The following is a 13,170-nucleotide window of genomic DNA, read 5'->3' as shown; positions in this document are numbered from 1 at the left end:
GAAGGAGGTCTCTTGGGTATGCCCATAGCATCTTAGCTCTCCCTTATCATAGAGTTGATCTTGCTGACAGCAATTGTCTGTTTATCCATGTGCCCATTTCCTCTGTTGCCCACAAGACTGAGTGACAGGGCCTGTTCAGTGGCTGGTTCACCTCCGTTCCCCCCGTGTCTGCCCACTGGCCAGCCTGTTAGGATGTCAACAGATAATTGCTGAACGAATGTCTGTGTCCTTCTAGCAGAGCACTCCTTCATGGGGTTGAAATCTTCCTGTTTCATCTCTTCTTCCCTTCTCAGCACCCCAGCTACTTGGTGAACCCTAATCGTGTTCCCCAGCCCCAGTCCACCAACACTGTTATTCAAGGCTAAGAAATGGGTTTCTACAAAACAAAGAGCAGTTAACTTGAAACTTGTTTCAGCCTCCACTTTGACTTCCTCTTTTAGGATCATTTTTGGGAAGTACGACAAAGTTCCTCTTCACATTTCCCTACCAAAGTGGCCTTTGGAAAGTTTGGGGTACCCCTGGTGCCCCAGGGCGTTCTCTCATCCTGACAGTGACGCTGGAGCTTCCTCTCATGGTCAGGGGCTCCACGCTATCCAGTCCCAGGTTTTTGTGACAGAAAGGTCTCGAATCATTAATGCTACTGTCTTCCATCACTCCCATAAGTCTACACAAATGCTGTTATTTCTGTCATCTTAAAAACAAGCACTTAATTACACTGCTTCCTCCCTCTTCCAAGGGGCCAGATGTCTCCTGAGTGCTTTACACCATCCCTAAAGGCAGACCCTAGCCAGGCCTTACCTGCCAGGTTCTGCTTCCTCTTCCCTGTCCGAACCTCACATGGGGTGACCAGTTGCCCCACCCCCTTCTGATTCTGCCTCTTGCCCAGCATCAAAGGGGCTTTCCATTCTGAGCCCTGATTGCAGGTCATATTCGCCATTCAGTGCCTCATCAAATTCTCTGTTGCCTCAGATCTCTCAGCCCCTGGGCAGGGAGGGAGCTGAGAACACCCCACAGGGGGCTTCTCTCCCCCCGCCCCGCCCCCCTAGTCAAAGCCAAAGCTGGTGGCCTTCTCAATGTGTCAGGCCCAAATGACACTGTAGCAGCCTTCGGAGCAGCCTGCCCTATTTCAGCTCTGGTTTCTTTTCTTTTTTTGAGCCTGGACTCAACTTTGCCTAATCATCTGACCTCAAGATTTGGCTGTTTCCCAGATTCCTATAGCACTAAGAGAAGTTCCTTCCTATTATGGTGTTTCTCAAGAGGGCACAGAGGATTGCTTTAGGCCAGACAGTGTGCACCCCCCCATGCCCCCAGCCTTCTTGACTGGCAGCACAGGGCTATCTTCAGATGTCCCCAAGGGCATCTCAGTTCCTTGATGGAGGAATACTGACCTAGGAGGTGGTTGCAGAAGTGTCTTCCGCTTTATGATAAAACATCTGTAAAGAATTGCTGGCACTACCCATCTCTCTACTTCACAGTACTGATTTTCTTTTACTTCACATTTTCTGATCCTTCCACCCTCCCTCGAGTTCACATCCATTGCTACAATTTAGACAGTCATTAACTTAAGCTAATGATAACCTGCTCTCCTCGCCAATGTGTATGATTTTCCCCTTCTTGTTGAGCAATCCTCTACAAGTTCTACGACTAGGTTAGGTCGCACTGGATTGAGGTACATAGGGGTAAGAAAGCGTCCTTCCTGCCCTTCACTATTAAAGTTTTCTTTTTTATTTGACTGTGCTGGGTCTTAGTTGTGGGGTGAGAACACTTAGTTGTGGGGTGAGAACACTTAGTTGTGGCCTGTGGGATCTAGTTCCCGGAGTAGGGATCGAACTTGGGTCCCCTACATTGGGAACTCGGAATCTTATCAACTGGACCACCAGGGAAGTCCCTAATATTTTTTAAGCACGCATGCCTGTAAATTTGTGTTGCATGCGTTTGTGATGAATGCATATTTCTCCTCGACCTGGGGGTGTGACTCCCATGGCTACCCCCCGCCGCAATGGCCGACGGGAAAAGTGGAAGAGGCCCAGCGGGCTCTGGGGCTTCCTGTCACGGAGGCCGACGTCTGCTTGCCTCTCCCACAGGCCTGGCGCCGGCGCTGGTTCGTGCTGCGGCGGGGCCGACTGAGTGGTGACCGTGACGTGTTGGAGTACTACCGCAGCCAGCGTGCCAGCAAGCCCATCCGCGCCATCGACCTCAGCGAGTGTGCCGTCTGGAAGCATGCGGGCCCAGGCTTTGTTCGCAAGGAATTCCAGAACCACTTCGTGTTCATTGTCAAGACCACGTCTCGCACATTCTATCTGGTGGCCAAGACGGAGGAAGAGATGCAGGTGTGGGTGCACAGCATCAGTCAGGTCTGCAACCTCGGCCACCTGGAGGACAGTGCAGGTAAGAGCCGACTGCGGAGGGGAGGCGGGGAGCTGAGGCAAAGTGTGGCCCCAAGTGCGCCGGGTGTTGGGGGAACGGGGTGGCCAAGCCCGGGCACTGCCCGCAGAGCATGAGGAGCCACTTTGGTGCCTTCAAAGCTGCCCAGTGGCTTTGCCATCATCAGGACACGCAGGCAGCAAAAGCACAACATGGGTGGGGACATTCTGTACAGCTCTGATTTTCCCCACGCTGCTGTTTCTGGTTTTTCTAGAAATATCAAATATTGCTGTCTTTAAAAAAAATTCTAGGAACTCCAGGTTTTCTGTTGCCTATTGTGTTGCAGTGCTAAATTTTAGAAAGACAGAAGTAGGCTGCCTGTCATACACAGGGAAGGTTTCCACTTATGTCCAAGTAGCTCAAGGTCTCTGCAACAGAAATGAGTTCTAAGTTTGCTCTGAACCATTTTGGGGCACTGGGAGCAAATGACCCATGTGGCACTTTGTCTATCACTCTTGCTCTCTCTTTTACATACACACACACACACACACACACACACACACACTCTCACACACACACACACACACTGCCGTTTCTATGTAATATACTGGCTATAGCGCACTTAAGGTTACAATTAACTCCCCTTCGTGGATGTTGTTGTTGAGCCCCTGGCACCATGCCTTGATCCTCAAACTACGGACTTCTGAAAGGTTGTTGCTGAACCACGCAAAGACACCAGGATTCTTGGCCTCTGGAGGAGAAGAATTCAATCTGGGGCCAGAGACGAGGCTTGATCGCTCAGAGCTTTGTGTAATAAAGTTTTATTAAATTATAAAGGAGATAGAGAAAGCTTCTGACATAGGCATTAGAAGGGGGCAGAAAGAGTACCCCCTTGCTAGTGTTAGCCATGGAGTTACACACTCTCTAATTAGTTATTACAGTGAATCAAAAGAATGTCTGGAGGTTGTAAAGACCTCACCTACTCCCATGATTTACACCTTAGGATAACAGGATTAGCCAGAAGGATTTTTCCAGAGACTGTCCTCAAGCAGGATACATTATTGTTATATAATCCTAAGGAATGTAAAGGGACAAAAAAAGTTTGTTCTTTCTTCCTCCTTGAGAATTCCAGACCCCTCTCTCCTTGGGGACCCCTGGACTTCTTATCAGTCTGCCTAGGAATTGACTCTCTCACTTCAAATCTTGGTTTCTTTTAGCCTCTTAGCTTAGCAGGCTGAACCTTACCCTTAAATCCCATGGCCTACAGTTGCTTCACCCTTTCTCTCCTTAACTGGGTGCTTTATCGTTTTCCATGGAAATAACCACATTCTAACACTAGGTGGCGTGGAAGAGTCAGAGTTGCGTCCCTCTCTAGACGTTAGGCTGTGTGTGCTTCCTACCAACGAAGTCCTTTTCTTTTCACGACGCAGGCAAACTTACTAAGTGAAGCTACTCAGTTACACCGTTGAACTTTGAGAGCACTCAAGTAAGAGGAACTGAAATGATGGCAGTCTGTTGTCCTTGCTGCAACAGAGTTTCTTTGCAAAGTCGCACTGAATTTGTCAAGACACTGCAATCCAGCAGAGCCTTGCTGCTCTCTCTTCACGCCTAGTCCCTACCTTCGGTGCAATTAGATGCATATTTATGTTTCATGTCATATGTGACGTCTGTTTCCTCATTTGGCAGTGATGCTAAAACATAGATACAATATGCTAAGGGGAGCAGAAATGAGTAAGGCACCAGGCAGAAAACAGAAAGCTCTGGCCTGAAGTTGGAGGGTGGCAAATCCCCCATGACCTCTTTTGTTCCCTGTAGCAGCCCCCCACTTCGTTTGGAGGAGGATGTAGGGGTTGATTCCTCTTCATCTGAGAACCAAGCCTGAAGGGGCTGTCCTGTGGCTTCTCACATAGAGTGTTTGGTTCTGTCTCTGGTAACCATAGGTAGGTAGCACATCATGTGTACCCTGGCCAGTAACTCCATTACATGCTTTTGTGTATTAGCTCATCTCATTCCTAGACCAACTGTGTGGCAGAGGTACTCTGAGCGTAACCACTTTATAGAGAAGAAAACTTGGATCAAGCAGGTAACTTGCCCAAGGTCACGACAGCTAGATACTAGAGTCTGCACTTGAATCCAGGCAGTTCTGGGCTACTCTGACTCAGGAATCCTAAATTCCTGCCAACGTGGTTCAAAAGGGTAATAAAAGCAGGCTTTTCATCCGGAGTTTCTGAATGTGGGCTTTACCAGCCATCACAACACTTTATTTCTTTCATTCCTTTTCCTTAGACATCGCTAGTGGTCAATCATTCACACTGCTCTTTACGTGTTACTTGTCTCTCTCCTCTGGAGGGTTGTAAATGCCAATGGGGGCAGAGTCTTTGTCTTGACTGGCAAAGTTAGAACAGTCCCGTGCACATAGTAGGTGCAAGAGAAGGTATCTATATAGACATAAGTAGACATATATGTCTGTATCTGCATGCCTGCACATGTGCCCAAATGCATATGTAAGTATATGTGTGTGTATATATATATATATATATTTGTTATGCATATATATGTGTATATTTGTTGAGTGAATAAACAGTGATGCATGCAGAGTTGTGGCTGAGGGCCATGAAGAAGCTGTGTGTAGACTATCTAACTGCAGATTTTTAGGCCAAGAATGATTGCTTTATTTTGCCCTTAATTGATTCAACACTTCACTCTTGGAACATTGGCCTTCTTCCCCAGACATTGTTTATAGCTTGGGGAAATGGTCTTCTCCATCAGTACAAACACCAGCTGTGATTTGCATCTTCTATTTGGCCTCTTAGATGCTGTCTGAGAAACTGTGTTCTAGCCATTCTTAAACATTCAGCTGGGAAACGATTTGTCCTGCAGATTCCATGGAGAGCGGCTGTCGCGCCCCGTCCTCCACGCAGCCCTCCTCCTCCAGCTCCCTTCTCACCAACCCTGCTGCCTGCTCCCTGCCAAGAGGTGACCTGAGCACTAGTACTGTAGCCACTGAGGAAACCAGAAGTGAGTCAGAGTTGCTCTTCCTTCCTGATTATCTGATTCTATCCAACTGCGAGACGGGAAGACTGCACCATGCCAGGTACGCCTCTGCGCCCGGCCTCCTAGTGCACGCCCCTCCATTGGCAGAACCCACACTGCTTCCTCTTGCAGCCTCTGTGACTGCCATGCCCTCACTGTGAATCAGGCTGTTTAGCTGTAGCATCTTCTAGTGGGTGTATCTCTGCTCCCCTTGCTTCCTGCTGCCACCAGGGCAGGGCCAGATCCCTATCAACCACTATCAAGGCTGAAGCATGTGGTACACTAAACAGAATGACTCAGGCATTTTGGTGTTGTGGCTTTCATTTCTAACCTTGCATTTTCATTTGTATCTTCCACTTAGATGATGAAAAAAAATCAACAAACCTTTTTATTTCCCCCCCCCCCCCCCGCATTAAGGGGTTGCTGTCACTGAGGGGTGTGGAGGGAATGTCACTATAAAAGTTAAAAAAAAATGGTGACATCAGAGGAGGGGGCGTGATGGCAGCATGGCCTTTTTTTTCCCCACAGCACGGCTTTGCGGTGGGTGGGTGGCTTTCTCTTTCAAACTTCTTGCCAAAGGTGTAGCAGTACCAATAGCCACTGTGGGGACTTGTGACCTTTCAGTCAAATGTCTGTACTTTTCTTCCCTCAGTCTCCCCACCAGATGTGATAGCTGGTCAAACTCAGAGCGCTCACTGGAGCAGGCTTCCTTTGATGATGTCTTTGTGGACTGCCCACAGCCGCCACCCTCTGGGAGCCTGGCCGGTTCTTCGCACCCCGGGAACGGGTCTCAGGAGGCCCCCTCCATGAGGCCCCAGGCTGCCCTGATCTGGATGAAAGACGTCAATGGCCCATCCAGGGACCACTTTTCTTTACCACTGGGGGAAACTTCCTTAAATTCTGCCATCCAGGTAGATCAAAATCAAGCCTCCTTGCCCTATGGGGTAAAAGAACTAGACGTGATGTCTAACACACCCCCTCCTCGCCCCCCTAAGCCGAGCCATCTCTCTGAATGGCGGCACAAGGAGCAGTTCCTGTGCAGAGGGCCCAGTAACCTCAAGAAGCCAGAAGGCACTATGGTGCCTAGAAGAATCTCCCTTTCCGGTTTGGACAACATGAGAACCTGGAAAGGTAAGTGCTGGATGATGCTAAACTTCAGGTACTGACAGCAGCCGGCTCCTCTTTCCTCTGTGTTTCCATGTCAGGGAATTGTTCAGCATCCTTTCCTCAGGCCATTCCAGTGTCCTAGCAGGGTCAGGCTGTGGGTGGAAGTGCACACCTGGAAACCCCCCGCCCCGATCCCAGCGTCCCCCTGCTCATCTCGGTCTGCAGACTGGGAGATATCTTTGGTCCCTGTAGATGCTGAAAGAACTCAGACTCCTGGTGCCCTAGCCATGCCCCTGCCCACGTGATGTCCTCCCCTCCTGAGACCAGGCTCCTTGTGTTCATTTTGAACCACTCAGGGACCCACTTGGTACAGAAGGTGGTGTCTGGCTTCTGCCAAGGGGGGAGAGCAGAGCTCTTGTCTTCTAGTTGTCAACAATTCCATCAGCCTCATCCTTCATGCCACCTGACACGTTCTTTCCAATTTCTCCCTGTCTAAGCTGAAGTGCTCTTGGCCAGGCTATCACCATTGAGGTGATGCTAACCTAGCCATCTCAGCTTGGTCCATTGGCATGCCCTCCTGGAGCCCCCTTTGGCCTTTTTCTGGAAATCTGTTGATTCCCATGGGGTTCTGTGCACACACTCTCTCTCTCCTTCTCTCCTGCTGCATCTCCATCCAAATGTTGTGTTCTTTTGCATGAAAGTAAATAGAGGCTAAAACTCTTTGCCATGAAGTGATGGGACCAGATGCCATGATCTTAGTTTTCTGAATGTTGAGCTTAAGCCAACTTATTTTATTGGAAGGAAGAGTGGAAACGAAAGCACTTAAGCGGATCTTTTGCTGCAACTTATAGGAAAGGTAAAGATCATTACCTTATAGAAAAGGTAAAGATAAAGGTAAAGACATTCACGTCTCACCTTGGTGGCCAGGGAAGTCACCCTCCCTGAGGCTGGCTCTCATTGTCACTGTGCTCCAAGGTGTGCTCATCAAAGAGAGGCTGAAATGCCAGACTGAGAGACCCTATCTTGGGCAGTTTGGTGTCATGGTCACCCAGTTTGTTGATGGATTTCCCCTCTTATTCAGGTGATGAGTCTTGGTGAAATGACACAAGCAGGAGTTGTGTTGTCAGTGGTCAGTTGGCACGGTTGCAGTAGGGACTGATGCACCCTTTTTTTTTGAAGGGTGCAGCACACATTCTGTTGCATTCTGCCTCTTGCTGTCTGAGTCATCATGGTTTAATTTCTTGATGTCATGAGGATTTTGGAATTCAGCCACCTTGTTGGTTCTTCCCAAATAGTGTCGAACAGGAAGCCACCACGGCTCTCGGTGAAGAGTGTCCGGCTAACTGGGAGGTTTGTTTTGAAAATCAGTTGAAATGAATATCTACCACATCATTGGTTCCAGCATATAATAGGTGTTTAGTATCTTTCTGTGTCACATCTTTCTTGTTAAATATTTTCATGACTATATAAGGAAAACTTTATGACTAACGGTTTATCTCAACCGAAATGTCTTCCTCAAGTAATGTGGAATCTTGTATTCAGTACATTGATCTGATCTTTCCTTTGAGAAAATGTAATATGTAAATGTGTGAAATCTTCATGCAATTTTGAAGACACCTCCTCTCCCCCAGATGTGGAGAACACATACATACCTGTCAACACACCCCTGTAATGATTTATACCTCCTATACTAGGCTGACTGGTTCTCAGAGCCTGTACATAGCACTTTATCTTCATGTTTATTTGATCCCTACTTCATTATCTAGTATTTTACCATAGTTTATGTTCATATTTTTCTTACTTGAGTGATGCACTATATTTTATATTTCTATATTTTATACACTAGGAACTGTAAGTGTTTATGGCTTTAAAGGTTATATTAGAAATTATCTTTAAAAAATTTAAATAAACTACCTTTAACTCTCTTAATTTCCCCACCCCAAATCCCATAAAAACATTTAAAATACAACTGTATTAATGGAAATTTCACACATTTACAAAAGTAGGAGATGGTATGATGAACTCCCATGTATCTATCCCCCAGTTCAGTTCAGTTGCTCAGTCGTGTCGGACTCTTTGTGACCCCATTGACTGCAGCATGCCAGGCTTCCCTGTTCTTCACTATCTCCCAGAGTTTGCTCAAACTCATGTCCATTGAGTTGGTGATGCCATCCAACTATGTCATCCTCTGTCGTCCCCTTCTCCTGCCTTCAATCTTTCCCAGTATCAGGGTCTTTTCTGATGAGTCAGTTCTTCGCATCAGGTGGCCAAAGTATTGGAGTTTCAGCTTCAGCATCAGTCCTTTCAAGGAATATTCAGGGTTGATTTCCTTTAGGATTGATTGGTTTGATCTCCTTGCAGTCCAAGGGACTCTCAGGAGTCTTCAACACCACAGTTCAAAAGCATCAATTCTTCAGCAGTCAGCTTTCTTTATGGTCCAACTCTCACATCCACACATGACTACTAGAAAAAACATAGTTTTGACTATACAGAATGTTGTTGGCAAAGTAATGTCTCTGCTTTTTAATATGATACCTAGGTTTGTCATAGCTTTTCTTCCAAGGAGCAAGTGTCTTTTAATTTCATGGCTGCAGTGATTTTGGAGCCCAAGAAAATAAAGTCTCTCACTATTTCCATTGTTTCACCATCTATTTGCCATGAAGTGATGGGACTGGATGCCATGATCTTAGTTTTTTGAATATTGAGTTTTAAGCCAGCTCTTTCACTCTCTTCTTTTCACTTTTATCAAGAGGCTCTTTTAGTTCATCTTCACTTTCTCCCATAAGGGTGGTGTCATCTGCATATCTGAGATTATTGATATTTCTCCTAGCAATCTTGATTCCAGCTTGTGCTTCATCCAGCCTGGCATTTCTCATGATGTACTCTGCATATAAGTTAAATATGCAGGGTGACAATATACAGCCTTGACATACTACTCCTTTCTCAATTTGGAACCGATCCATTGTTCCATGTCCTGTTCTAACTGTTGCTTCTTTTTTTAAAAAATTTTATATTTATTTGGTTGTGCCAGGTCTTAGTTGTGGCATGCAAACTCTTACTTGCGGCATGTGAAATCTAGTTCCCTGACCAGGAATTGAACCCATGTCCCCCTGCCTTTGGAGCATGGAGTCTTAGCTACTGGACCACCAGGGAAGTCCCTAACTGTTGCTTCTTGTCCTGCATACAGATTTCTCAGGAGGCAGGTCAGGTGGTCTGGTATTCTCATCTCTTGAAGAATTTTCCACAGTTTGTTGTGATCCACACAGTCAAAGGCTTTAGCATAGTCAATGAAGCAGAAGTAGATGTTTTTCTGGAATTCTCTTGCTTTTTCTATGATCCAATGGCTGTTGGCAATTTGGTTGCCAAATTGGTTCCTCTGCCTTTTCTAAATCCAGCTTGTACATCTGGAAGTTCTCAGTTCACATACTGTTGAAGGATGGCTTGGAGGATTTTTAGCATTACTTTACTAGTGTGTGAAATGAGTGCAATTGTGCATTAGTTTGAACATTCTTTTGCATTGCCTTTCTTTGTGATTGGAATGAAAATTGAGCTTTTCTTGGCCTGTGGCCACTGCTGAGTTTTCTAAATTTGCTGGCATATTGAGTGCAGCACTTTCACAGCATCATCTTTTAGGATTTGAAATAGCTCAGCTGGAATTCCATCACCTCCACTAGCTTTGTTCATAGTGATGCTTCCTAAGGCCCACTTGACTTTGCACTCCAGGATGTCTGGTTCTAGGTGAGTGATCACACCATCATGGTTATCTGGGTCATTAAGATCTTTTTGGTATAGTTCTTCTGTGTATTCTTGCCACCTCTTCTTTATATCTTCTGCTTCTGTTAGGTCCATACCGTTTCTGTCCTTTATTGTGCTCATCTTTGCATGAAATGTTCTCTTCGTATCTCTAGTTTTCTTGAAGAGATTTCTAGTCTTTCTCATTCTGTTGTTTTCCTCTATTTCTTTGCCTTGATCACTTAAGAAGGCTTTCTTATCTCATCCGCCAGGCTTAACAATTACTAAGTTTTATTTCCTAACTTACTTTGCTGCTTAATTATAAAATATGACATGTCTATAGTGTTTTTATTCCTTGAAGTTTTCAATTTCAAGTGATTAATCAGCAACCTCTTAAAACACATTCCTCAGTTTAAATTTCTGTGTTAATTTTTTTATTGCCGGAGTGCATGAATTCTTACTGGAAAAAGTTAAACGATACAGAAGTACATACTATATCTTCTTTTTAAAGCATAAATGAAATCTGAATGTATTTACTGTAATGCAACTAGTTATCCTGAGATCATGCCACCGCTATGCTTGTCTGCCTCTAATCTGTTTTCCACACTGCAGTCAAGTGATCTCTTAAAAAATGTAAATCAGATAGTCGGTTCCTTGCTAAAAAACCAATCTAACGTCTTCTCTGTGCACTAGGAATAAAACCTAAATTTCTTACCATAGTGTGCAAGGCCCATTGTGATCTGCCTTGCCTATATCCTTTATCTTTCTTTTATTTTTCTTCCACTTTTACTGTGATGTAATTGACATACAGAACTGTGTAAGTTTAAGGAACACAGCATGGTTTTGACTTATATACATCATGAAAGTTGACCAGTTTTGTGAGCATCTATCATCTCATATAGATATAACATTACAAAAATAGAAGCAAATCTTCCTTCTGATGAGAACTCTTAGGATTTACTCTTGTAACAACTGTCATATATAACATGCAGCACTGTTATTTCTATTTATCTTGTCGTGCCTTACCTCCCAAATACGTATTTATCTTACAACTGGAAGTTTGTACTTTTTGACCGACCACCTTCATCCAGTTCTTTTTCTCCCCATTCCACACTTTCAACTACTACCTTTTTTTTGGCCTCAACCCACAGGCTTGTTCCCAGGATCTTAGTTCCCTGATCAGGGATTGAACCTGCATCCTGAGCAGCAAAATCACAGAGTCCTAACCACTGAACCACCAGGGAATTCTCCTTATTATTTTATTTCTGTCTATAGTTTTTTATGGCTTTTAGTGAAGTCTTGCATATCTCATTAATATATTCCCATGCATTTGTTATTTTTTATGATATTGTCAATGGTATTTTACTTAAAAAATTTTTGTTGTTGCATAAAAATAACTTTGCTTTTCATTTTGATTTTTATATCTACCTTTTCTTTTTCTTTTCTTTTTTTTTTTTTTACTATTTATTTATTTGGAAGTGCTAGGTCTTAGTTGTGGCATGTGGTATCTGGTTCCCCACTGGGATCAAAACCCAGGCACCCTGCATTGGGAGTCTTAGCCACTGGGCCACCAGGAAAGTCTCCTATCTTTTCTAAATGTATATTTATTTGCATTTTCTTTGTATGCAATCATATAACATGCAAATACTAAAACCCGTTTTTTCCAGCATCGATATCTTTCATTTTCTTTTTCTCATGTCACTGCTTGGGCTAGGAAGGCCAGGATATCTTTGAATAGTACTGTTAGTAACTGGGATCCTTGTCTTATTTCTGGTCTCACCTGGAAAACTTCTGTGTTTCACTATTGTAATGTGGTTTGCAGGAAACTTTTGTAGATACCAATCATTAGAATAAGTACATTCTCTGACATTCCTACTTTGCTAAATGTTTTTTTTTTTTTTTTAAATCATCAAGGGGTATTGAAATTGTTGAAACATTTTATGACCATGTGATTTTTCTCCTTTATCCTGTTAACATGAAGGACTTCACTGGACAATTTTTTTTAGAATTATAGTTGATTATTTATAATATTATATTAGTTTCCCTTTCAAGTGTATAACACAGAGATTCAGTATTTTTACAGATTGTTGTTGTTTAGTTGCTCAGTTGTGTCTGACCTTTTATCATAGTATCTTTTGTATTTTACACCATAGTTCCTGTACACGTTTTTTCTCCTTGAGTGATGCACTGTCTTTTATGTTTTGTGTTAGGAACTGGGTAAAAAGAGTTGGACACAACTTAGTGACTGAAAAACAATATTTTATTGTATATATGTGTCACATCTTCTTTATCCATTCATCTGCTGATGGACACTTAAGTTGCTTCTCTGTCTTGGTTATTGTGAATAGTGCTACTATGAACATTGGAGTGCATGTGTCTTTTTGAATTAGAGTTTTCATTTTTTTTTTCCTGATAAATGCTCAGGAATGAGATTACTGGACAACATGGTAGCTCTATTTTAAGTTTTTTGAGGAACCTTCATATATTTTTCATGGTGACTACACCAGCTTACGTTCCTACCAGCAGCTGTACAAGGGTTCCCTTTTCTCCACATCCTCACCAACACTTGTTATTTGTTGTCTTTTTGATGATAGCCATTCTCACACGTGTGAGGTGATAGCTCCTTGTAGTTTTGATTTGGATTTCTCTAATAATTACTGAAGTTGAACATCTTTTCATGTTCCTGTTGGCTGTCTTATTATTGTTTTTTGTAAAAGTGTCCATTCATTTTCCTTCCCATTTAAAAAAATCGATTTATTTTTTAATTGAAGGATAATTGCTTTACAGAATTTTGATGTTTTCTGTCAAACCTCAACATGAATAAGCCATAGGTATACATATATCCCCTCCTATTTGAACCTCCCTCCCATCTCCCTCCCCATCCCACCCCTCTAGATTGATACAGAGCCCTTGTTTGAGTTTCCTGAGCCATAA

General features: G+C 43.9%; 1 protein-coding gene across 5 annotated transcripts in view; it reads left to right on the top strand.

The window, feature by feature from the left end:
- The window catches only part of GAB3 (GRB2 associated binding protein 3), a 77,306-nt gene that overhangs the window by 27,387 nt on the left and 36,749 nt on the right, over positions 1-13,170 (top strand). For 4 of the 5 annotated variants that reach the window (XM_043459535.1, XM_043459534.1, XM_043459532.1 and 1 more), the window contains exons 2-4: positions 2,085-2,388; positions 5,245-5,458; positions 6,050-6,528. In XM_043459535.1, coding sequence (XP_043315470.1) covers positions 2,085-2,388; positions 5,245-5,458; positions 6,050-6,528 — 997 coding nt within the window. The remainder of the gene's footprint in view (positions 1-2,084; positions 2,389-5,244; positions 5,459-6,049; positions 6,529-13,170) is intronic. The other variant, XM_043459537.1, reaches the window with a different exon arrangement.

This window comes from Cervus canadensis, chromosome X, assembly GCF_019320065.1.
Source record: "Cervus canadensis isolate Bull #8, Minnesota chromosome X, ASM1932006v1, whole genome shotgun sequence".
Taxonomy (NCBI): domain Eukaryota; kingdom Metazoa; phylum Chordata; class Mammalia; order Artiodactyla; family Cervidae; genus Cervus; species Cervus canadensis.
The sequence above is the reverse complement of the archived record's forward strand: the minus strand, read 5'-3'. Positions and strand labels throughout refer to the sequence as shown.